General features: G+C 36.2%; 7 protein-coding genes and 1 long non-coding RNA gene across 11 annotated transcripts; 5 read left to right on the forward strand and 3 right to left on the reverse strand.

Moving 5' to 3' along the window:
- Window positions 1-262: 262 nt before the first annotated feature.
- LOC118434875 lies at window positions 263-2,024 on the reverse strand. The gene is made up of 3 exons (XR_004834328.1): window positions 1,917-2,024; window positions 1,589-1,814; window positions 263-1,500 (listed from the first exon to the last, which is right to left on the reverse strand). It is a non-coding gene; the product is annotated as an uncharacterized LOC118434875 (long non-coding RNA).
- On the forward strand, window positions 1,604-5,039 carry LOC110845833 (TAF5-like RNA polymerase II p300/CBP-associated factor-associated factor 65 kDa subunit 5L). 2 transcript variants are annotated; one of them, XR_004834327.1, is made up of 11 exons: window positions 1,604-2,125; window positions 2,229-2,356; window positions 2,435-2,600; window positions 2,664-2,738; window positions 2,812-3,119; window positions 3,201-3,454; window positions 3,524-3,593; window positions 3,676-3,737; window positions 3,837-3,922; window positions 4,040-4,146; window positions 4,247-4,311. XR_004834327.1 is itself a non-coding variant. In XM_035849386.1 (11 exons), the coding sequence occupies exons 1-11, from the start codon at window positions 1,634-1,636 to the stop codon at window positions 4,939-4,941; spliced, it is 2,505 nt and encodes an 834-aa protein (XP_035705279.1). In that variant the 5' UTR covers window positions 1,604-1,633; the 3' UTR covers window positions 4,942-5,039. The 2 variants fall into 2 exon arrangements, 1 of the variants encoding a protein (XP_035705279.1); XM_035849386.1 differs by having other exon boundaries at window positions 3,978-4,146; window positions 4,247-5,039.
- Window positions 5,040-5,163: 124 nt separating this feature from the next.
- Window positions 5,164-7,297, forward strand: LOC110845835 (testis-specific serine/threonine-protein kinase 6). The gene is made up of 8 exons (XM_022092352.2): window positions 5,164-5,307; window positions 5,370-5,444; window positions 5,536-5,562; window positions 5,628-5,833; window positions 5,937-6,144; window positions 6,222-6,292; window positions 6,368-6,487; window positions 6,564-7,297. The coding sequence occupies exons 1-8, from the start codon at window positions 5,188-5,190 to the stop codon at window positions 6,928-6,930; spliced, it is 1,194 nt and encodes a 397-aa protein (XP_021948044.1). The 5' UTR covers window positions 5,164-5,187; the 3' UTR covers window positions 6,931-7,297.
- An 876-nt stretch (window positions 7,298-8,173) lies between these two features.
- Window positions 8,174-10,577, reverse strand: LOC110845834 (Y+L amino acid transporter 2). 2 transcript variants are annotated; one of them, XM_022092350.2, is made up of 9 exons: window positions 10,278-10,570; window positions 9,986-10,208; window positions 9,664-9,908; window positions 9,307-9,575; window positions 9,129-9,238; window positions 8,942-9,038; window positions 8,683-8,832; window positions 8,412-8,589; window positions 8,174-8,337 (listed from the first exon to the last, which is right to left on the reverse strand). In XM_022092350.2, the coding sequence occupies exons 1-9, from the start codon at window positions 10,375-10,377 to the stop codon at window positions 8,276-8,278; spliced, it is 1,434 nt and encodes a 477-aa protein (XP_021948042.1). In that variant the 5' UTR covers window positions 10,378-10,570; the 3' UTR covers window positions 8,174-8,275. The 2 variants fall into 2 exon arrangements, with proteins under 2 accessions (XP_021948042.1, XP_035705280.1); XM_035849387.1 differs by lacking the exon at window positions 8,174-8,337 and having other exon boundaries at window positions 8,418-8,567; window positions 10,278-10,577.
- A 1,413-nt stretch (window positions 10,578-11,990) lies between these two features.
- LOC110847020 (sodium/hydrogen exchanger 9B2) lies at window positions 11,991-15,248 on the forward strand. Of its 2 annotated transcripts, none has more exons than XM_035849940.1 (11): window positions 11,991-12,745; window positions 12,832-12,958; window positions 13,045-13,160; window positions 13,225-13,291; window positions 13,366-13,488; window positions 13,575-13,746; window positions 13,810-13,980; window positions 14,085-14,228; window positions 14,291-14,392; window positions 14,468-14,485; window positions 14,634-15,248. In XM_035849940.1, the coding sequence occupies exons 1-11, from the start codon at window positions 12,340-12,342 to the stop codon at window positions 14,853-14,855; spliced, it is 1,668 nt and encodes a 555-aa protein (XP_035705833.1). In that variant the 5' UTR covers window positions 11,991-12,339; the 3' UTR covers window positions 14,856-15,248. The 2 variants fall into 2 exon arrangements, with proteins under 2 accessions (XP_035705833.1, XP_035705834.1); XM_035849941.1 differs by having other exon boundaries at window positions 13,813-13,980.
- LOC110845992 (actin-related protein 2/3 complex subunit 1A-B) lies at window positions 14,487-18,765 on the reverse strand. Its single transcript, XM_022092573.2, has 10 exons — window positions 18,468-18,765; window positions 18,243-18,394; window positions 18,018-18,170; window positions 17,799-17,930; window positions 17,623-17,721; window positions 17,292-17,366; window positions 15,945-16,006; window positions 15,625-15,856; window positions 15,299-15,433; window positions 14,487-14,655 (listed from the first exon to the last, which is right to left on the reverse strand). Exons 1-10 carry the CDS (start codon window positions 18,532-18,534, stop codon window positions 14,590-14,592), a joined length of 1,173 nt encoding a protein of 390 aa, XP_021948265.1. The 5' UTR covers window positions 18,535-18,765; the 3' UTR covers window positions 14,487-14,589.
- LOC110845993 lies at window positions 16,406-17,417 on the forward strand. The gene is made up of 3 exons (XM_022092575.2): window positions 16,406-16,805; window positions 16,913-17,014; window positions 17,100-17,417. Exons 1-3 carry the CDS (start codon window positions 16,470-16,472, stop codon window positions 17,226-17,228), a joined length of 567 nt encoding a protein of 188 aa, XP_021948267.1. The 5' UTR covers window positions 16,406-16,469; the 3' UTR covers window positions 17,229-17,417.
- Window positions 18,766-18,807: 42 nt separating the features above from the next.
- LOC110846254 (DNA repair endonuclease XPF) lies at window positions 18,808-22,852 on the forward strand. The gene is made up of 12 exons (XM_022092941.2): window positions 18,808-19,027; window positions 19,149-19,336; window positions 19,584-19,686; window positions 19,790-20,046; window positions 20,120-21,072; window positions 21,155-21,327; window positions 21,405-21,531; window positions 21,611-21,715; window positions 21,808-21,993; window positions 22,072-22,100; window positions 22,238-22,312; window positions 22,382-22,852. The coding sequence occupies exons 1-12, from the start codon at window positions 18,941-18,943 to the stop codon at window positions 22,742-22,744; spliced, it is 2,646 nt and encodes an 881-aa protein (XP_021948633.1). The 5' UTR covers window positions 18,808-18,940; the 3' UTR covers window positions 22,745-22,852.
- The last annotated feature ends 167 nt before the right edge of the window (window positions 22,853-23,019 follow it).

Raw genomic sequence — 23,019 nt, forward strand, 5'->3', positions numbered from 1 at the left:
CTATGTGTGTACTTCAAAATAAGAACTTGTTCTTAAATATGTATTCGTGTAAAACATAAAAATATTTATCATGCTACAAGTGCAATCCAACAAGCCATCATCAGCACAAAAGTGTAATTAATTATGATACAATTGTTGTAAGAAAAACATGATTTTAATTAACATGTTTAATTTAATTATTGCAAAAAAGTCTAGAACGGAACCAACAAAATAATAGTCGAGCAATGCAATAACCATAAGATTCCGACGCCAGATCCTAATATAGTAGAGCATCAATAATTTATTGAAGTTTCTTAGAATTTATTAGAGTCAGTAATTAAATTAAATTTGCGTCTATTAAGATTAGTTGTTAAGTTGGATGGACGTAGCCCTGCTTGGCACGAACTTGCACTAGAAACTGTCGGAATTAAAAACAAATTGCTCTCATGCAGGTACATATGGGGGCATAAAAATGATTTGCAACTGTCTACTTATCGTGATGATACCAAGCATTTACCAGCCTGCAAATGGACTCATTTCAATATTTTAACCAACTCGGCCCTTTCTTACACACACCGCGTCCATTGTACTCCACTACTGGCTGGTAATAGCTACATATCTGTAGTACAGAATACAGATATGTACATTCTTCTTTCTTAGGATTAGAGGAAACAACATGGATTAATTAATTAGACGTAACCTATCCTCCCACTTATCTCTCTGCAATCAGAAAATTCACCACCACCCCACAAAACCTGTACCAAGAAGGCCATTACATGCTGGTGCTCAGCATTTACATTTGCAAATGCATAAATACTGGATCATGTTTTCATGTTTGATTAATAACGCGATAGTTGATGAAGTTCATCCTGCCTTTCTTGTACCAGAAGAGCTTGTCGAATTCCCCCTCGTTCATACTTATATACACAGGATCATTTTACGCATAAAGGTGTAATTAACAGCAATTATCGTTTCGCCATATCGCCATATATTCTTCAAAATAATTAGAATAAATATGAAACAATATAATTATTTTATCGTGGGGAACAGCAATGTTGGTACTACGTTGGAAGTACGTTGGAAAAATCACTACTGTTTGGGTGGATGTGGTCAAATTGACTTAGAAGATCAAAATTGTCTACAAAATTTTCTTGGCGTAAAATAAGAAATAGAAGGAAACGAGTCATTTCAAATGACTATTGGACGAATGAACGTTGGGGGGCGCAGGGAGGACTGAGAAACAGCAACGATCATCTACTGGAGAGAAAACAAGTCTTTTGCGGCCAACACTGCTGATGGAGCGGTAACACGCTTGAAAGTCTTGAATCTAACATGTGTGCAATATAACAACTTTGCATGACATTGATTGAATATTTAATCCTCACTTTTATGTTTATTGTAATAAATAATACTCAGCTTCTTCAATCGGGATCAGTAACAGCAGCGTCAGTTAACTCTTGTGGTCATTGTTAGAGGAATATTCGTGTGCCTTTTTGATTTTTTTATACTTTAGATCGTCACCTGGTAAAAGTAAGTATATATAGAATTGAGTTTCTAAAATTTATAACGTGCCGTTGTTTATAATTTATATACACATTTCTTAACAGACAGTTTATTAAGTATGCTCCTCTGTCCGTGAAAGAAGTAACACAGGATGGAAGACGATAGTCTGAACAATGCATCATCCCATTTCGGAGAGTTGTTCGAAGGTCAGACGGCGGTTTTCGAAACAACGTTTTCTGAAGCGGATGTCCTCGTGCTAGAAAACGGTCTGGAACTAGCCACCGCTGGAATAAATAATATATCTTCACCTAGCGTGGCCCAACCTTCGTCCCCTTACAGAACAATGCAGATCCAATTAGGACAAAAGCAGCAGTTTCGAAAAGTGGATCTTCAAACCCAAATCTCAAATTCAAAAATCAACTCTATTTCGTTACCAGTTGGTGGAACCGTGGATAATAGTGTCGTACGACGGTCTCCCAGCGTTCAGGACGATGAAGATTCCTTGATGAATGAAACTGGAGAAGAAAGAGTCCTGCATTTTACTAAGGATGATATAAAGGAGAAAATTAGTTTGACCAAAGACTTGAATTTAGTGATTCGCCATAAAATAAACAAACATTTGAAACAACGAGGCTATCTTGAGGTATACCTAATTATCATATCGTATGATTAATGTGATTATACTGTGTTTCTGTTGTAGCAAAAATATATGTGTTAATTAACGTTACCAATTTTGTTGTGTGCAGACGCTTATTCCAAAAATTGTAACTAAAGAAGTTTTGAGCCAAATGGTTGACCCATCCATCTCAAAAACAAATGCTGTCCTATTTGGACCCACGTATCGAGCCGAAGAAATCCACGATGAGATTGAAAGGTTTGGAAAGTTTACTTTTTGCCTTGCCATCAAATTTGTATTGTTTAATGTGGCTGATGGATGACTTTATATTCACAGATTTTATAAGTTTTTCACGTCTCTAAAAGAACGGAATCCTGTAATGAGCGGAGAATTGCGACCAATGTTAATGCCAATCCTTGTGTTCTTTGTGCGAGAGTCGTACATAAACGGGTTTAAAACTGTATGCAATAAGTTAATAGGAGACTTTAGCCGAAAATTTTTGGTTAGTTTTATTAAATTAAAACCAATGCGATGTATGTCATGTAATGTAATGTACCTACAATAGGAAGAAGATAAAACCCACGAAAACTGTTTAATTGCTATTGCAATTAGCATAATTAAAAGTACGCAAGGATTTGAGGTAAGTCTTAAAATATTCTATTCTTGATTTACAAAGTAATTACCCAAAATAATTGATCTTTGATAATTTACAGGACAAGTACTTGAAAGAAGTTTGTCAAAAGAGACATAAATTTACACTTAGCGAGTGTACTTTTGTAACACTAAAAAAGTTTTTATCCAAACTTAAAAAAAGTTTGTTGGTCAACATTTTGAGCAATCATTTTTTAATCGAGTTGAAAACTTCGAAAGAAATTGTAGAATCTGTTCATGTTAATGACGGAGACAATGAAAAAATTGAGCCCTCCAAACCCAGCAGTAGAATCAAGCAAGTTTTACATCGATTAAGGGGGAGTGTCACAGCAAATCTTCCATCAATTAAAGTCTACACCACAAATGGATTGTATGTGAAACTAAATATATATAATAAGCACAATACATTGCATATTATGTACGTTAAAAATATTACTAATTATTTTTTCAGACCGTCGTCTGCGGCTGTATCACAAGAGGGATCTACATTTGCATTTGGAATGTCAACCTCTGGAATTCGAATTTGTGACGAATCCTCTGCGAAAATGGCTCCATTTTCATCCAATGATGAAAATGAAGATGCTGATGATGAAGATAATGATGATTACTCTGTGTATGAACCTTCCATTAAAACAATAAATGGGCACGAGGGGGGAATTTATGGCGTATCTTTCCACCCAAGAACAAAACTATTATACTCGGCAGGTTTGTCCATTTAACAAAATCAACATGTTTTTCTATGTATTATTGATGACTACATACTCTTGTAAATAGGTCAGGATAGCGTTATGAGAGCATGGGACTTAACCCATGATACAAATATTAATTGCAAAGCTCTATACAGGTTGGCCGCCTTAAAATTAACTATGCATACATTTAAAGTATGTTGATTATGTTTATAATCGAAAACCATTTGCAAAAATTAGAGGTCATTTTGGTCCAATTTGGTCCGTGGACATTTCTCCATCAGGACAACTAGTTGGAACAGGTATCATACTTAACATAAAATCAACGAACTAGGCATGTACATACTTAACTTACATGGCGAAGAAGATCCTAAAGATTTTTGTTTTTAAAATTTAAACAGCCAGTACAGACTCTACTGCCAGGCTTTGGGTTCCAGAAAGAGTAGAATGTGTTCGAATTTTAGCAGGACATTATTTTGACGTTGAAGTAAGGTGTTTTTAATGATAACATTTAAAATGTGATAATAAATATGCCTTCACAGAGTATAAAATTTCATCCAAACGAATCTTATGTGGCTACTGGGTCCCTTGATAAATCTGCTAGGCTATGGTCAGTTTCTGATGGAGAAATGGTGCGAATCATGACTGGATCAGAAGGAAAAGTCAGTGCCTTAGCTTTTCATAAAAGTGGAAACTACTTGGTTGGAGGAGGTATAACAGATGAGTTGTTTTTATTAAGCTTAATATGTCACTCCATGTGAATGATTTGAGTGCCAAGTGATAATTCAAACATGTATCCATTTTCATGTAGGATTTGATGATATAATTCGAGTCTGGGATATTCGAGAAGGGGAATTAATTGCAGAACTACTAAGCCCAAAAAATTGCACAGACTTATCAATTTCTGGTAATATGCTTGCAGGCTCCTTTCAAGATGGAGCCATTCAAGTGTGGAATCTCAGAAACATTGTGGGCGGATGTGACAATAATTTACAAGAAGACTTTGTTTATTCTGTCCCGAATCCGTACACTATCCATTGTCCTGTCAGTTCCCTTGTGGGCTTATTTTACAAAGACGCTGGGAGTTTGTATGGCTTGGGATCTCACCCCATAGAACCTTTAGATCCAACTGTCATCGATGAATTATCGAATTCTGAAGCACCTACTACCACAATGTCATTAAATTCAACAGTGCCTAACCCAACCAGTGATAATAATTATAACTCATCTCCAATGTTCCTTAAAGTTAACCCAATTGCAGGAAGTGACACTATCTTAGAAATTAGTTCTGGTTCCGAGAGCCCAAGTGAAATGGGGGTTCCTACTACTCGATTAATATCTCTTAATCATATCATCAGAGCGCCACCAATGTCTTCAGACGATTTTCAAAACTGCTTGGATGATGAAGATATAGAAAATACGAATAATACAATAACCAGTTCTGATATGGAATTTGAAGTAGACGAACAAATACTAGAATCATTTGTAGATAATTCCTTGTCGTAACACTAATTATTCGTCTAAAAATACAATGAACTGCTTCTATAGTGATTACAATTATGTTCCGTTTTGCAATAATAATAAAATTGTGATTATATGTTGAATCGCTCAGCTCTTTCTTAAATAATATTTTGTATACTAGTCGAGGGCACTTGGCCCGCAGTGACACGTCTCACAACGTTAACAATTCCTCAATTAATCCAGTGGACTTTTCGAACGATTAGAATTTTGTATTTTTCTAATTTTTGTAATATGTCGTTTCTCGAAAAACACAAAAATCCAGACACATTTCCGACAAGGGCAACAGGCTTGAATTCCATGAACGCATATTTCAAACAAAACGGACTTCGTTTAGGAAAAATAATCGGAGAGGTAGATTACTTTTATTTTATTTGTGAACTTTACATGATAGTTAATTGATGAACCATTTCCAGGGCTCGTATTCTAAGGTTCGACTTTGCATTGTCACAAACGATCAAGATGGACCAGAACAGGTCATAGCGTGCAAGGTACGCATACATACATAATATAGAGTTATTATTGTAACATTGCCAAAAATATTGAAACGCCAACAAATTTTCCATTTTTATCTTGTTGCAGGTTATCAGTAAACGGAAAGCATCTGAGGTAATTAAACTAAATCAATTTGCAACTTTACTACATAGATTTCTCATTTTCATGGTGTGTTGCAGGACTTTGTCAACAAATTTCTTCCCAGAGAGCTGGATATAGTGGGTCGACTATCCAACCCAAACATTGTGACTGTCTTTGATGTTGTAGAATTCGACAACCACGACCACGTTTTCATTTTTATGGACTTTTGTAACAAGGGAGATTTGTTGGAATTTATCAAAAAGAAAGGATTTCTGTCGGAAAAACGAACTCAAAACTATTTTTGGTATGCAAATATATAAATATAGTCCTGTGTCAGTTTAGTTGGTCCAGTATCCACACACACTTATAAATATGCTTGGGACATTGACTTTATGTTTGGCTTGTAGGCAAATATTGTCTGCAGTTCGCTATATGCATAGCTTGGATTTGGCTCATCGAGATCTCAAATGTGAAAACGTGCTACTTTGTTCCGGTGACGTGGTCAAGATTTCAGACTTTGGATTTTCTCGATATTGTCATGATTTCAATGGGAAGCGAATTTTGTCCAACACCTACTGTGGTAGTGCTGCATATGCTGCACCTGAGATTCTCCAGGTATGCCCACAAACAGTCTATCATGAAGAGTATGTATATATGTATACACAAAATTTATATAAAGATTATTTATACAGGGAACTCAGTACAACCCCAAACTGTATGACACTTGGAGTCTTGGTTGCATATTATTCATCATGTTGACCGGGTATATGCGTTTACTTTTTATTTGTTCTTCACCCCAACCGACTCTGCTTACACCAACTTGCTTTCTCCATTACAGACACATGCCTTATGACGAGAGCAATGTTCAACAAATGCTGCAAAATCAAAATGAACGTATCCTGACGTACCCACATCAAGTTGAAGGTCTGATTTCCAAGCAAGCGAAACGTCTCATAGGGTAAATCTGTCACTGTGCATTAGATTGTTGGATTATTTTTATAATAATTCTCATTTACTTTTTAATGGTGTTTTAGACATTTACTGGAACCTGATGTAACACGTCGAGCCACCATAGAACATGCTTTGTCTAACTCATGGTTTACATCCTTGAAATCAAAAAACTCCAGTTTGAATGTAAATGGGAATAATTCTGGGAGTGGGGACGGTCAGTCACAACAGCAACACCGACAACAACCCACTTCTTCTAGAGAGATTCCCTTCCACTCAATCGCTGGTTCATGTTATGAAGTTTTCGCTCAAGACTGTTCAAAAAATTATGTCCGCCCAACATCAACCCATTGTAAAAAGTCAAAAGACGAGCAATTCCTTCAAGAAAGTTCAAATCCATTACCGTTACCTACTACCTGTTACCGCTGGAGACATCGATTTCAAGAACAATAAAGTTCTGGAGGAAATGATCAGTTTCAAGAGTTTCACCGAAAAGGTCCGGATAAACTTCCTTCAACTTCCACCCATCTTCCAACAACATCATCTTACAAATAGCAACAACAGAGTGTCCTTGATATAGACGAATCCGAAGTTCGATTTAGTTTTGGTTGGAATGCAGACCAAACTCACATGCACTATAACAGGGACAACAAGTTTGCGTGAATCTTGCATGCGCTTATCACCAAATGCCCAAATTTTTTGTCGCTCTTTACTAACTTCAACTGCCTGGCTATTATAATACTTTGATAAATATACCAAATATGTGCCGAAACCACAATGATTTCATGATCTCTCTCGAAATATACGTATTGACAATTTACCCCTGTTTGACAATTTATTGTTTATTGTACTACGTGAGTTAAGGTATGCCCTTTTGCATTTTTAGCCCGAGTCAGGGCTTATGGAACCGTCATGTCCGTCCGTCCGTCTGTCCGGCACGATAGAGCCAAAACGGCTGAACCGAATGACTTGAAATTTTTACCATATGCATATTGGACAAAGTTAGGAAACGAGTTCGAAGATGGGCGAAATCGGTCAAGTGGTTGACCAGTGGGGGTCATCTAGGTGGGTGGGGTATTATGCATCAAGATTTCAAAATTGTCGTAGAAGGCTGAAATTGGGTAAAGAGGTTGCTAATGGCTCCTAATAGATAAAAATGACTTCAAGTTGGAAAAATTTTGATCTTGAGGGACCCTATGGGGTGACCCATACCGATTTTTCAAAATCGTCATAACAAGCTGAAATTTGGTAGAGAGGTTGCTAATGGGTCTTAATAGAAGAATATGACATGAAATTGGTAAAATTCTTATCTGGAGCGACCCTATGGGGTGACCCATACCGATTTTTAGAAATTGTTTTAAAAAGATGAACTCCGGCACGGTGATACTTAAAGGCTTCGTATTAAATAATATGAAGTTAAAAGTGAGTAAATTGCAACCAGAGTAACCCTGGAGGCTGACCCATACCGTTTTTAAAACTTGCTATTTCCATCAGAAATTTGGTATGGAGGCCAAAAACCACTTCTGGATTTAGAAAATTAGTTCCTAACTGAAAATTTAGAAGCGGAGTCTGACTTATCGAGTCAGGGACTCTGTCCCTGACTCGGGCTATATAGAGTCTGCACTGTAGGTTTTTAAAAAATAATTTGACGATAAATATTGTATTTCATGCATACATATTTATGACATACATGTCGTTGAAGGCGAATCTGAGGGCAAGTGTGTTTAATTTAAGAAAGAGAAAGCTCCATAATTTCCCAGTTTCACAGTCTATATTTATAAAAGTTCATGTCAGTGCATCATCCCTCAGCTTCCTCAGGCACAGCTAACAATAATTTTTGAGCTGCAACGGTAGCATTATCTGAACGAATAAAGCAAATTATGGTACATACAATATTGATTGTAAGAAGAAATATAAATTATTAAAATCCTTACAAGTGTTATTAACAAGCCACTTGTTATTTTGTTCTCGAACAAAAAACATCAAGTACACAGGAATGCTTGAGAATGTTATTGCCAATCCAATCAACACTTCGTAGGGTCGCACAAAAATTGGAAATACCGTCAAGAAAATGCATATCACCATGAAACCTAGTGGATATAAAATGTGGACCTGCAGAAATCATTGCATTCATTTCCTTAACATTTGTTTCTTGTGTGAGGCAAACCATACAATAATTTGGGGCAAAGTAATTAAACAGTTTACCTTAATTGGTCGAGGCAGCTCGGGTTGTTTCCACCGAAGGTACAACATTGCAATGACCACTACGAGCGAAACCAAGCTGAATATGAATGTTGCAAAGGTAATGAGGACAAAGACGTCGGGAATGCTCAGATAGACGACACTTAAACCCCCCTTGAAGTGGAAAGACAAGCACATTTTGTTCAGAATCGTGATTAAACTACTACTTACTATAACAGACTATTGACAGCCATAGATCTGTATTTTTACTAGTGTGTATTACCATAAAAATCAATGAGGAAACTGGTGAAAGTTGATTCATTTGAATGAGTGAAAGCATGCCTGGGAAGTGACCGTTACGGGCTCCAGCAAATAGGATTCTAAAAATTGCATTTAAATACAAGTATTTAAAATTCTTCTTCTGGCACCTTAAGTTAAATAATTGTGCATCATCCATGTAAACAATTTACCTTGAGGCTGACATTATATGAACAGATAGACAGCCAAAACTGGACATTGCGACAAATAATGGAATCATCCATTTGATTTGTCTTAAAAGTTGGACTTTGTTTCCAAAAGTCTAGGAAATATCACAGTGTTAAGTCGCGAATATCAACATATACACTTGTTTAAATATACTGAACAAACCACTGCTATTGCGTCCGAGGCATGAATGTCATGCGGTGAAAGTACTGAAAAATATGCCACATTTGTTAATACGTAGATTAATGTGACAATTGGCATTGAAATGTATATTGCTCGTGGAAGGTTCTTGTTGGGGCTTTTCAACTCTTCTGTAATGTAGCATAGTGCATTCCATCCTGAATATGCAAATGTCCCCGAATAAAAGCCAACTGCAATTTTCCCAGGTTCCGTTGTTGTGTTTTTCCAAATATTCTCAAAACCTTTGGTATGTCCTACGTTTAGTTTGACAATGTGTTTAAAATAATTATCATCGTCCTCATAGCATTAATTGGCGTTAATTTAATTAATTACGCTGATAACCTTGAGCTATGGAATAAACTCCTGCAAAAATGATTACAATCAGTGCGGCAATTTTGCCGATCATAAACACGTTTTGCATTTTTGTCATAGCCTTCACATTGGTGACATTAAACCAAGTCAAGAATAAGACGGCACAACATGCCAAGAGCTGGACTCCAAATTGTGGTATTTTGCAATCTTCGTTAAAAAACGACGCAAAGGTATAATGGGCAAACGTCAGGGACATGACCGCATTGCTGGCCGGTCTGGGCACACAGGGAGATAGATACCGTCAAAATAATTTAAGCAGACATTTATACATACGTAATTAATATGTACGTACAGTAAAATTATGTTGGAGACCCAGAGGAAGGTGAAAGCTGGAAGATTTCCGAATGCTTTGTTTAGATAATGATAATCGCCACCTGACCCAGGCAGAGAGGTTCCTAACTCTGCATAGCAAATTGCTCCCAGACCAGCTTGGAGTCCGCACAGAATCCACAAGAGCAGAGAAAGTCCGACTGAACCGGCGTTGTCAATTACACCCTTTGGAGATATGAAAATTCCTACAAATTCAGTAGAATAAAATTTGGAATTTTTATGTTCTTGTTCTTGGTTCTGAAATATGCACTGACCGGAACCGATAATAGATCCAACCGTTATCGACGTTGCTTCCAGTAATCCTATTTGCTTACGTAATTTTATTACGTGCTTTACTACATGGGGACTTGGCATTCTCAAATAGTTCTTGTCGTTATTATAAAATTGTTGTAATTAAAATAATGTATCGCAATTTAATAATGTATGTAATATGTATGTCTAAAAGTTGTAAGTTACGTTCTTCACTACAAATATTTCCAAATCGGTATTACACGGACTTTTCATTATAGTTGTCTCATTAGCTGTAATCTATGTATGCATTGTCCTGCTTGTGTCTTGTTCAATACATGTATCACCATACTTCTGAGTAGAATGAATTAGCATCTTGGCATAGATAAGACAAAATGACGTATTAGGGAGCGTCCATAAATCACGTGATGGATTAGAGGGGGGAGGGGGTCTGAAATTTGTCATTAATTATCACGGGGGGGGGGGGGGGGGTAGATGGTCAGATGTCACGTGACATGCGTAAAGTTTTTTTTAGCTTTTGTATACGCCAATAAATGTCCTGACAGTTATATATAAACTATCTTTGCATACCACAAGCACATTATATAAATTAGATTCTCATTTTGCATATTTAGAAACTTGCTTCGACTTAAATTCTTGTGTATGTAGCTCTAATTTGATTAATGATTTAAAAAATATTGTTATTCCGGTCAGCATGATTTAATATGAGCATCATCTCCTGTCACGTGACAGGTGGGGGGGGGGTTGCGAAATTATCACCACCGGTCACCAAGGGGGGGAGGGGGTCAAAATTGTCCAAAAATCGATCACGTGATTTATGGACGCTCCCTTAAGGTGCGTTTATGCTTCACGTAATCGTCACGTCCTCCTCCAAATCCGATTTTTTGATTGGTTAAAATTTTTAATTGTCGTAGTGATAATTTAGTTCAGCCAATCAAAAAATCGGATTTGAAGGAGGACGTGACGATGACGTGAAGCATAAACACCACTTTAGATACTCATTAGTATGAGTATGCATATGCTGGTGTCAGTGGTGTCGACCACCTTTTGTGACTTATGTAATTTCAGCATAATATGTGTACATACACATATTCACATTTACATTCAAGTTTATTTAAGGAAATTGAATATAACATTGTTGCTATCAAGTGCTATCAATATGCATGTATTTGCAAAAAAATCGGTGTGCATAGATTGGTCTTCCGAACAGTAGCGATATGCTATAAGAGATAAAGAGAGAATTTATGCTTTTGAGTTTTTGTGTTTTATTACAAAACTGCATAAGTAGCAATTGCAAAACTGAATTGTACAACATTGGACATTCATTTGCATATTCCAATAATAGACTGGGAATGATTTTCCTAATGAATAAATCATTACTGATAAACTTTGAAACGCCATATTTCTCGATCTACATACATACTTAATAACGATGAATGCGTTTCTCTAATATTTCACCAACTAAATAATATGTTTTCATAACTCCTACTATACAATGGTAACTGACATTGACTAGTTTATTTCAGGATTACGAAATCATGCAGAATAACTGAATTGTAAATATGTAACGGGCATTTATGACAAAACAAGTAGCACGAAATCCTTTCTTCCATAAATTACCGGTGCTCACGCAACCTTAACCTGAAAATAATTTTCGTGATAAATGATTTACCCAATCGCGGTGGTGTTTGTTCAGTTTATGATAACTGGAGGTAAATATTATTAATTCAACTGATTGTGTTGTTGACACTCAGGTTAAATTGTTAAAGATTGTCAAGTAAACAGATAAATACAAGAGTGATAAAGGGTCGAATAATCTTGGAAGGATGATCTCATAAAGGAATCACGTGCAAGATATTTTGACAATCGTCAATTTTTCTTATCAAGCCTCATTAAACTATCGTTTAGAGCTTCGTTCAATTTTGTGTAATTAGGTTTTCACATCTCAATCTATTCAATCAATCAATACAGTTTAAGTCAGTTTAGCAATTCTCTGCGCTTTCCTAATTTACAAAGCCATCTGAATATTTCCTGTTCATCCAACTCGTTAAAATCCCAAAGATCACCATGTCTGGAATCAATCTTAAGCCATTTCAAACCGAAGCACAACCTAACGTCTTTTCAAACACAATTGATCTGGAAGAAGAGAGTTCTCAACCCCAACAATCGAGATTAACAACAGATTTGTCAACATCGACAAAAACTAAAAATTCTGGCACTACAATGGCATCTTCCAATACAACGTATCAGTCAATCCCAATCAATCCACCCGTTTCCACTGATAAACCGGAGTCCAAGTTTACAAGATACATTAAAACGTTTTCTCTTCCCCCAATTATCTTTGACAGTTTTATGTCAATGGTAACCTCACTTTTGGTATGGTTGTCCGTTTACACCATTGTGGGGGCTGACAATCTTCCAGGTGGCATCGTTTTCGTAATCGTATTTCTTGAGTTCGGAGGACGAATAACTGGTAACATAAAAATCCGGCTTGCAGAAAATAAATATTAAGATGAGTAATTATCAATTGAAAAATAAAATGTTATATAAAATGCATAGGGTATTTTGCCAGTTTATGTCATTTGCCACCCATGGTCGGAATGCTGGGATTAGGAATCGTCATACGAAATGTGCCTTACATCGATTTCGGAAAATATTTGCCTTCGACAGTTGCTTCACCAATAAGGTATCTGCATCCCGAAGAACTACTAGTGCGTGTAGTGATGCGCAATTGGCAAAAATCTTTTATTAAAGAAATACATCATTTTTTAGACAACTTTCGCTAGCCGTAATTTTAACAAGAGCTGGACTCGGTCTGGACTTGGACGTTTTATTAAAGTTTAAATGGCTCGTGGCTCGATTAGCATTTTTTCCAACGGTGGTTGAAGGTGAATTTTAAGGTATTTCAAAGAGAAGATTTAGATTGGCTCATAATATTCATAAATTATTCAGCCAGCGTTGTTGGAATCTTGGTGCATTTCATAATTGGATTTCCTTGGTTGTGGTCGCTCATTGTCGGGTACTTTTAACCTTCAGTTTCCTACAGATATGAGTTTTCTTACTCCTCATTCAAAATCATGTTCGCTTTAAAAGCTTTTCAATTGCAGCAGTCTCGCCAGCAGTGATCGTCCCTCGAATTTTGATATTGAAGGAGCAGGGCTATGGAGTGGAGAAAGGTATTCCAACCATCATTTTGGCTGCGGCAAGCTTGGACAAGTAAGTAAAACGACGCAAGCTTCCTTGTTCGTATCGAATCGATCAAAACTATGGAATCTGAACGAGTCATTTTTTTCTAAATTCAGTATTGTCGCTATTGCTCTATTCGGAGTTTGCATCGGGTTCACGTTCTCTACCAAAAGTTTAGCACTGACAATTCTGCAAGGACCCCTGGAAATCTTATTGGGATGCTGCACTGGGCTGATGTGGGGAGCTTTCACCGGAATTGTCTTTCCTTCCTCTGTGGAAAGTGGACAAGTAGTCCGATTTTACTAATATACACAAATATTTGTGATATGAAAATCACTCTTTATATTCCAGAAGAATTGGGATAACACGGTTTTTAAACTGTTGATGGTTCTTGGAGGGTCGGTAGCATCCGTTTTAGGATACAACAAATTGGGATATTCAGGCGCAGGGGTTCTGAGTTGTCTCATTTCGTCTTTCACGACTGCGTGCTTCTGGAAAAAGCGAGGTGCAGTTAGCGATTTTGTAAGTGTATAAATATTGAATTTGGCTTGCCTCTAATAATATGATGAGAGGATTTCTTACTGAAAAATAATCTATGGTGTTCGCGTTACTTTGTTTTTTGAAAGGAGACTATACGATGGATGTTTACATTCTTGTGGAAGTTTTTTGAGCCATTGTTGTTTGGCGTCATCGGATGTCAAATTGTGGTTGAAACTCTTGATAAAAATGTTGTAGTTCTTGGAATCGGGTGTTTGGTTGTTGGGTCGGTGGTATGTACATAATATTAATGATATGACATTACACGGCATATGTAACAAGACTTTCAAAATAGGTACGATTTGGAACCACATTCATAATGGTAACTAAAAGTGGGCTATCCCTGAAAGAACGCATATTTTTTAGCATTGCTTGGACTCCCAAAGCTACTGTTCAGGTGATGGTACCGAGTCTAAAATGCATAAATAACATTTGTAACTAATGTATCCTTATTCGCCTACAATAATTTCAGGCAGCCATTGGACCAATGGTAGGTGACATAATTTTAATTTAATGCTGGTTAATCAGTATGAAATTATAATATTGGGATTGTGAGCCCGCGCTTATGCAATCTCGACGAATATAAAGTTGAATTCATAATTCTTCGGAAACGTCATTCAAATCCCATTTTTCAACAGGCTCTGGATCTGGCCCAAAAATCTGGAAATATAGACGATGAAAATTTAGGATTACAAGTTCTAACTCTCGCAGTGCTGGTTATTTTGTTAACTGCGCCGCTAGGTGAACTAGCGGTGATAATGGCAGGACCTCGACTGCTATCGAAACCCCTTCAAGTCATGCAGGAGGATATTATTGTTGGAAGAATGTCAAATCAGGACCAACAAAATGTCTGCAACTAATTTTATACTAATAGTTTTAGTTTTTCTATGTTATATGACCGAAAGTAGAACACGGTTGGTTTATTCTTATTCAATTTACTGACTAATCTTACACCGCTTGCTGCGTACGTTAATAACTTAAAATGTTTAGTATCCAATTAGTAATACAAACGACCCATAAATTTCACACGGTACGAGAAAGAATACATTCAGATAAATGAACTATTGATTGCAAATTGCATACTTAGATATTTCTCCCAATACGATAGTAATTATTAATATTCTCCTTTAGTAAGTAGAGCAGATATTAAACACACAATAATAAGTGTTGAATACTCTTAAACAAATATCACCAGAAATAACTCAATTTTTCTTACATTGTCATGCTTTTTATACATATTGAAAAAGGGCACACAAAAACTGGAATTAATAATTTACAACCCCAAGTTTTTCATTTGTCTTACAAGACTACTAAGATCCCAGAGAATTATTTGTCCGTCAACAGACGACGAAGATATCTTGACAGCATTTTCTTTTGAGCCTGTGTGAATCTTGATGGCAGTGATGGTATTTTGATGATGGGAATCTAACTCCATTTCCTAAATCAGCAAAACAATTTATATGAATGAATATGCGAAGAGTTCTTATTCATGTTATAGGTTATATATATTATAAATATATACTTATAAGTAGTAAAAGAACAAATAAAACCATTATTCAATATATTCAACCAGACACAAAATATAAAAATAATGATCACATAAGCCGTGGTTCAGGCCAAATTGCATACCTCTTCGTTTATAATCCTAGCATGCCGGTCCAAGGACTGGAATTTTTTCATTGCAGAAATGCCACCTTGTTCCCTGCGTTGCTCTGTTTGTTGAACTTTCCCAACACATTCAACTTGGATAGCATTTGGTGACTTCGTAGCTTTGAACATAATAGGAGTCAGTTGATGTCCGGCCGCAACGATGGTATCCGGTGTGGTCCAAATCAATGCTAAGAATGGAAGATATGCAGTTCTATTTTGGAAGAAAATATTAAATACAAGAAACAGGGAGTTTTAAATGAATATTCAAATTATTATTATTAGTTATCCGTATTAAGTACCTCAAGTATGATGACGTTCCAGATTCTCCATCGACAACGGTAACTGATGAATCATGGCCAATCTGTAACGCGTAATATGCGCACAATCAGTGAACACATTTCAAATAAGTACCTTAGTATGCAAACAAACTAATTCTAAGGATGGCCAATCTTTCAAATGATGTCACAATATTAAGCAATATGGAACAGCACGCACACGAAAGAGTTTACACATATATTTATTTATGTTGATTCTCCACTAAGTCAATAATACTTCAAGTGGTCGAATACTTTTAATTAAATAAATATGTTGTGGTGGTAAGTTTGTTTGAGCTTGATAATGGTGTGACATGAATTTAAGTCATTTAAATTTTATTCAAGTGCTAATGATGAAATTGATTACTAGTTTGTTTGAGGGTGCGAAAGGAAATGCATGCATCTTACGAATGCGTTTCTCTATAAAAACCTGTCAACAAAGCTCATATTTCAGTTTCACATCAATATCAGTCTAATCACGTGTAAGTGTAGGAGAGAAAAACTTTAAGCATGAGTTCAATAACTATTATGGGTGTTCTTGTCGGACTGCTCTTGAATGTTGTAGAATCAGAACATATTTCGGTGCCGAGAAATTTTGCATTGACTTCATCACCCTCATATCAAAGTCCAGAAGTGCCAGCGCAACAGAAAGTAAGATCAAGAAATTTGAGAATTCGTTCCTTCATGGAGGCAACATCTAGTACGACGTCCTCTGTTCTCGGGGATAATGACATTGATGACGACCCGATACCTTCTAAAGTGTGGATACCATCAGGGTTGGACTTTTCATGCAGAGGTCGCGCCCCTGGATATTACACAGATCCATCACCGTTGTCAAAATGTCAAGTAAAAGCAGTTTTAATTTATCTCTCCCTCGTGTCCTGCCATATAGTACCACTATTCTTAGATTAGCACATTAGCTTTAACAATTATCTCTGCTATTATTTTTTTAGGTGTACCACATGTGCATGCCCGATGGGCGTAAATATTCAATGCTGTGTGGAATCGGGACAGTTTTCAATCAAATCACGTTTGTTTGTGACCATTGGTACAATGTAATAATACTACTAATAATCAACATTAACCAATTAATTATAATTCCTATAATTACTATTAATACATGTACACATGTTATTACAGTACCACTGTTCGGATGCAGTATCTGACTACCAACGAAATGATCAGCTATGGGACCAATTTCTTTCTCCAATTAAGGAAGCAGAACAGGAATATGAGTATGATGATTTTCAAACTACACCAGCTCCCTGAGTTTGAGCTCTCCACTTATCAATAATATTATGTCATATGATATGACGCAATGTTTGTACTTACCCATGCCAATCGAGTTCCATTATGGCTGAAAGAAACATCATGGACCCATCCCCCTGCACCAACGGGGCTGTTTGGCTGCACAAAAACATTTATTTTTTAAATAAAAACAAATCATTAATATATGTATATAATTTGAATGATCAAAAGTAATTTTTGTACGACATATTCAGATATTCATCACTATTGTGATGTAATTTCTTTTCTAATAGTCTGCTAGTTACAAATATAGACTCCATTCTATCCTTCCTGCAAAAGTGTCACTTTTTCCACTAGTAGTGGGGATACTGGGGATGGGCATTTTATTCTATACATTGTAACAAAACTGTTTTACCCATTCTCCCATCATTTGTCCTAAAGGCATTTTAGCCCCCCAGCATGTTGGTTGTGGTTTTTCTTCAATGTCCTTAATGTATGCGGAATATATCCGAACCTATGACAAATATCAAATCACGAGTCAACCATTAAATGTCTAAAGACTGGTATTTATTAAGTAATTAAAAGAAATACCTTAAAGTCACTTGACCCACAAGCAACTAGGACGTTGTTGGCGTGCCAGTCAATGGAAGTAACAGTCGAGCGAATAGTTTTCTTAATATGCTTAGAGACCCACCAATCATTCTCTTGTTCAAAGTAACACACCTGTGAGTGTGACACAAGGACAACAATTTACGGATGAATAGAAAGGATGCAAAATAGCAAGCCCTTGGTTAAAACGGTAATACGTACAGAAACTAGGCGAGCTCCTGATCCTACAGCAAATTTATTTTCAAGTGGTGACCATTTTACACACGTTGCAGCCCGATTGATCCTGAGGAGTACAAGCGTCGGTTTCCATTTTTGATCTGGTGTGTCTTGTGACCACACATAAGCATTTCGATCCTATTTAAAATACAAGTACACACTATAATTCTGTAGTCCAATTTTTACAGAAACAAGGATGACTTATTTTACCGCAGCACAAGTGACAATTCGATTAGTTCTTGCGGCCCAGTCGATTCCAGTGACTCGAAGATCGTGTTGCTTTAACACGTCCACCAATATCCAATCGTTTGAAGTTCGCTTGTAAATATGGACTTCAGGACTATTTGGCGAAATTGCAATTTCTAATACCATACAGAATTTATTAGACATTTGTACGAGGATTATTACAATTACAATTGTAAATACTTGACTTACGGGTTCTGTCCTTATTCCAAGCATGACAAGTGATGGGATCCAAACCAAAGCTGAACTTGTCAACCATGTTGAGCAATTCCGCTTAATTTCTTTAATTTACAAACTAGGTGGTAAACTACAACAAGTCAACAATGGACAGAATTGAAGAAAACTATTCAATGCAATGAACAAAGTGAAAAGTCTTTTAATCTAAAGTAAACTGTTAGTGCCGTCCTCCCTGATTTTTTTACGTCATCTGGAAAATTAATTGCTGTTAAATAAATAGTAATTGACAGGCAGGACAGGAAGTGGCTAGTGGCTGATTGTGGAAAGGGTGGAATTATGAATCACCGACTCTTTTTGACCGACTTTGCCCATACCCACACCGGCCACCGCGCAGTTCGTACACCACGCTGTGTATTTACAAACATTCTCTTGTCGTTCGTTTCCAATTCACAAAAATTTCAAATTTTGCAGCATTCTAAATTTATATCATGCTGGAATACGAGAATGAAATTTTACTAAATTCCGTCCAGGAACATCAATTGAACATCTTTGCCAAAGGGATTCCCTTGAACTTGGTAATTTAGATTCATTATTATTATTATATAAGTATTATCAGCAAGCTAATGAAGCAATGATGATTTTTTTTAAATTGTATTTGAATGGATTAATGTTAATGTTGTGTACTTGAATGCGTAGGTATTGAAAAATATCTTCAAGGCGTACTCATCGGAGCTCAACCTGGTTTTTGTCCTCTCTTCGAATCCAAATGAAGATCAGTATTTTATAGACAAACTTCCAAACGATAAAATTATGTCGATTACGACAGAATTTAGTGCATCAGAACGAAAGGATTTATATGGCCACGGAGGTGTGTTTTTCGTTACGTAAGTAAATAGTTGCAATTTTGATTTGTTAGTCCGAGCATATCACATAATGCTGTGATATTATTAGATAAGTAAATAGTTTACAGATATTCTGAGGGCTCATGAGCCAGGTATGAGTAGCGATAATAATAACATAACAATGTCAAATGTGCAATGTGCCATATCCTATATCCTATGAAGAGTCCAAGTTATACATAACACAAATTTTATACAAGTTATAGTAGAATAGAATATTGCCTTTATACAGATCACGGATCTTAGTTGTGGACTTTTTGAAAGACGTCATCCCTGCGGATAAAATAACTGGAATGATCGTACTCAGAGCACACAACGTCGTCGAAAATTCTCAGGTTACTAAACATTCAGTCTATATAATGATTACTATTTTTACCAAAGATATAGTTTTGTAGCCGTTGAATGAGTTATTTCCAATTGTTATATATTTGTGTTTAGGAAGCATTCATTTTACGGCTGTTCAGATCCAAAAATAAAACTGGGTTTATCAAGGCTTTTTCACAGTCTCCTGGTTCTTTCCTTTTGGGATTCTCAAAGTTGAACAGGGTGATGAGGTGTTGTTTTTTAGCAAATGTTTCCCTCTGGCCAAGATTTCATGCTTCCGTCAAGCAATCTCTTGCCAAGGCACCCCCCGATGTTGAAGAGATTCAGTTACGTCTTACAGACTCCATGAGAGAAATACAATCAAATTTGCTGTAAGTAGTATGTAATATAAATTATTGTTAATTTATTAATTTATTATTCTAATTGCATATTTACTCGATATAGCGATTTAGTCAGTTGGTCCATTAGTGAGTTAAAAAGATTGGTACCTGCTCTGAATGATGAGGAAGTTACAGTGGAGAGTGCTTTAACGAAGGGATTCGAAAAAATCGTTGCTGCTTACGTGGACCCCGTTTGGAATACGATTAGCTCAAAATCAAAAGAAATTCTGAACGACATGAAAATATTTAGATTACTACTTACCCAACTGACGAAGGCTGATTGTATAACATTTTTTTCGACATTGTGCCAATATACTTCTAAAAATGCAGTGTTTAAGTCCTCTTGGGTATTGACAAAAGCTGCAGAACAGGTCATCACAACAGCACGTTCTAGAGTTTTCCCACCATGCAACAGCAAACAAACAAAGCAACTGGGAAATGATAAAAAGTCATCAGTCACAAATGATTTTGAACCTGAAGTTCATCCCAAGTGGTTAGCACTAAGTGAAATCTTGAAAGAAATATCCAATTCTACCATTCAAGAACCTCCTGCTGAAAATGATGACAAAAGTGAAACTTTCGTAGCTAAACTCAAGACGCTCATATTTACTGAAGATGTAAAAACTTGTACTGTTTTGAAAGATTACCTGTGTCATGGGAGTGAATCGACTTTAGCCAAAATTGTTAAAAACTGCGATAATATTACGCTAGAATTATCACAGGAACTTAAAGTAAAAGTTGACAATATTTCCAATGACCATAGAGGTGTTAAAAGATATAAGCGAGGAAATGCCCAGAAAGGTGTCCAGAATGACCAAGATAACGATGTCAAAAATCAAACAAGAGGCCCTACAGAAGTTCAAATTACTTTAACTCAGATTGAACGAAAATACGAAGATATTGAATTTTTACAAACTCCCGTTTTTATTCGTCCCCTAAAATTCAGTGATGAGACGTTTGCTGTATCAGAAACTCTGGACCAGCTGAAGCCTGATGTTATCATTATTTTCGATCCCTGTAATTCAAGTATTTTCTATGTATAGAAAATCATAATTTATTATATACCTACTTTCTGACTGTACTCTTACATATATTTTAGGCCTTGAATTGATCAGGACAATAGAAGTTCATCGAGCTAGAGTTTCAGACGTTCAAGCTATCAAGGTGTACTTTCTCTCATTTCACAATTCTGTAGAGGAGCAGATTTACTTAAACTCAATTCATCGAGAAAAACGAGCATTTGAGGCATTAATTAGAGAAAAGGATACAATGGTAAGATTATAATACTTAAAACAAACATGTCTTGTGAACGTAAATTTAAACAAGACTCTCGATGCTAAATCCGGCAGGTTGTTCCTAACGAGAGAGAAGCAAAGGATGAATTGAATCAGGATTTATGGAGAGATCCTTCGAAAGCTAATGAAACTATTAGTGTTGGAGGACTATCTAAACGAAACATGCAGAATGATGACAATAGTAACGGACACACATAGATATAAAATCAGATTTATCATTGACTGGATTGATGAATATATGATTTCTGTTATTTTATTAGTTCAGCATGTTATCCTTGTTGACATGAGAGAGTTTAGATCAGAGTTGCCATCATTGATTCACAAACGAGGAATTGATTTGGAACCTATAACACTTGATGTTGGAGGTTTATTAAAGACTTTGATACTCTAAGTAATTTGAAATAGGCTGGAAGAATATTTGAAGTTTGAAAATGTGTGGATCAATTTTAATTTATAGATTATATTTTGACACCTGATATTTGCGTTGAAAGAAAATCAATTTCTGACCTTGTGGGGAGTTTAAACTCTGGCCGACTTTACAAACAAGCGGAGGCGATGACAAGGCATTACAAAAAAGCTGTTTTGCTTATTGAGCATGAACAACAAGCCACAAGTGTTGCGTCTGGGTCACGTTATAGAAATGGTACATATTTATTTATTAAACATGTCATTACTGCATAACATGATGCTTACTGTTTATTGTATTATTGGAATTTATTAGATCTTGCTCAAATTATGGCAAAGCTACAGGTTGGTAAATACATATAAGTGTTATTATGACACAGTCTCAGTCAAAATAGTTTTTGGAGAGTAATTAGACCTACATTCTGACTGAATGGATACTTTACATTTAATTGCATTATATGAGTTCCTTGTTAATATTGCAGGTGTTAACAATGAATTTCCCCAAGCTGAGACTGATTTGGTCACCTGGTGCTCATTATACTGCAGAACTATTTCATGTAACCTCTAATTAATATTTGTTTCTTGAAGTCAGAAATGATTTGATTTTAATTGTTTTGTGTTTGCAGGAGCTCAAACGAGGGAAAGATCAACCGGACGCGGAGAAAGCCCTCAGTATACAAAAAGAATCTACTGGAATACACTCAACTTCGAAATATAATCCAATATCACATAATTTTCTCTCAAAAATGCCTGGCGTAGATTCAAGAAATGTTTACGCACTTCTCGGCAGGGGGGACTCATTGGACAGCATCGCCAAATTAAGTGAAAGTGACCTGGCAGGTCTTCTCGAGAATGGAAAATCAGCAGCTCTTTTGTATTCAGGATTACATTCCAAACTTCTGGAAGAAACATCTTCTAATGATGAAACTCAACCAAAAAATACGAAACCAAGTTTCCGTGTTGGATTAACGAATAGAATAGCCCGATGATACTCAATTTCTAACTAAAATGACATGTCTAATCGTGTCCACACACATACATTACATAATATGAGAGAAATAAATAATTGAATTATTTTGAGCATTTCAATTACAATATTTGGAGTGATTAAAAGATACTTGAAGTCCATTACTAAAATGATCTAATGGCATTAATTATTTAATACGAGAAAGTTATGATGAGTACAAAGAGTGAAAGAGTGTAAGAGTGAAAGCATGAGTTGTGTGATGGGAAAAGTGAGACGATTGAGAATCACACTCCCCGT

The sequence above is a fragment of the Folsomia candida genome, unplaced genomic scaffold, assembly GCF_002217175.1.
Source record: "Folsomia candida strain VU population unplaced genomic scaffold, ASM221717v1 Fcan01_Sc003, whole genome shotgun sequence".
Lineage (NCBI taxonomy): Eukaryota > Metazoa > Arthropoda > Collembola > Entomobryomorpha > Isotomidae > Folsomia > Folsomia candida.

Bases quoted from the DNA above. Each gene is read 5' to 3' on its own strand.
- LOC110845833 (XM_035849386.1), top strand. From the start codon at position 1,634: ATGGAAGACGATAGTCTGAACAATGCATCATCCCATTTCGGAGAGTTG. The intron at 3,594-3,675 runs GTTGGCCGCCTT...TGCAAAAATTAG, and splicing joins AATTGCAAAGCTCTATACAG to AGGTCATTTTGGTCCAATTT. The intron at 3,923-3,977 runs GTAAGGTGTTTT...ATGCCTTCACAG, and splicing joins GACATTATTTTGACGTTGAA to AGTATAAAATTTCATCCAAA.
- LOC110845835 (XM_022092352.2), top strand. From the start codon at position 5,188: ATGTCGTTTCTCGAAAAACACAAAAATCCAGACACATTTCCGACAAGG. The intron at 5,445-5,535 runs GTACGCATACAT...ATCTTGTTGCAG, and splicing joins AACAGGTCATAGCGTGCAAG to GTTATCAGTAAACGGAAAGC. The intron at 6,293-6,367 runs GTATATGCGTTT...TCTCCATTACAG, and splicing joins TTATTCATCATGTTGACCGG to ACACATGCCTTATGACGAGA.
- LOC110845834 (XM_022092350.2), bottom strand. From the start codon at position 10,377: ATGCCAAGTCCCCATGTAGTAAAGCACGTAATAAAATTACGTAAGCAA. The intron at 10,209-10,277 runs GTCAGTGCATAT...CTGAATTTGTAG, and splicing joins TGGATCTATTATCGGTTCCG to GAATTTTCATATCTCCAAAG. The intron at 9,576-9,663 runs GTTATCAGCGTA...AACTAAACGTAG, and splicing joins AGTTTATTCCATAGCTCAAG to GACATACCAAAGGTTTTGAG.
- LOC110847020 (XM_035849940.1), top strand. From the start codon at position 12,340: ATGTCTGGAATCAATCTTAAGCCATTTCAAACCGAAGCACAACCTAAC. The intron at 13,161-13,224 runs GTGAATTTTAAG...TAAATTATTCAG, and splicing joins TTTTCCAACGGTGGTTGAAG to CCAGCGTTGTTGGAATCTTG. The intron at 13,489-13,574 runs GTAAGTAAAACG...TTCTAAATTCAG, and splicing joins GCTGCGGCAAGCTTGGACAA to TATTGTCGCTATTGCTCTAT.
- LOC110845993 (XM_022092575.2), top strand. From the start codon at position 16,470: ATGAGTTCAATAACTATTATGGGTGTTCTTGTCGGACTGCTCTTGAAT. The intron at 16,806-16,912 runs GTAAAAGCAGTT...TTATTTTTTTAG, and splicing joins CACCGTTGTCAAAATGTCAA to GTGTACCACATGTGCATGCC. The intron at 17,015-17,099 runs GTAATAATACTA...ATGTTATTACAG, and splicing joins TTTGTGACCATTGGTACAAT to TACCACTGTTCGGATGCAGT.
- LOC110845992 (XM_022092573.2), bottom strand. From the start codon at position 18,534: ATGGTTGACAAGTTCAGCTTTGGTTTGGATCCCATCACTTGTCATGCT. The intron at 18,171-18,242 runs GTAAAATAAGTC...TATTTTAAATAG, and splicing joins GAATTGTCACTTGTGCTGCG to GATCGAAATGCTTATGTGTG. The intron at 15,857-15,944 runs GTACTTAATACG...CTTCCAAAATAG, and splicing joins GGAACGTCATCATACTTGAG to AACTGCATATCTTCCATTCT.
- LOC110846254 (XM_022092941.2), top strand. From the start codon at position 18,941: ATGCTGGAATACGAGAATGAAATTTTACTAAATTCCGTCCAGGAACAT. The intron at 20,047-20,119 runs GTAAGTAGTATG...TACTCGATATAG, and splicing joins GAAATACAATCAAATTTGCT to CGATTTAGTCAGTTGGTCCA. The intron at 21,994-22,071 runs GTACATATTTAT...GGAATTTATTAG, and splicing joins TGGGTCACGTTATAGAAATG to ATCTTGCTCAAATTATGGCA.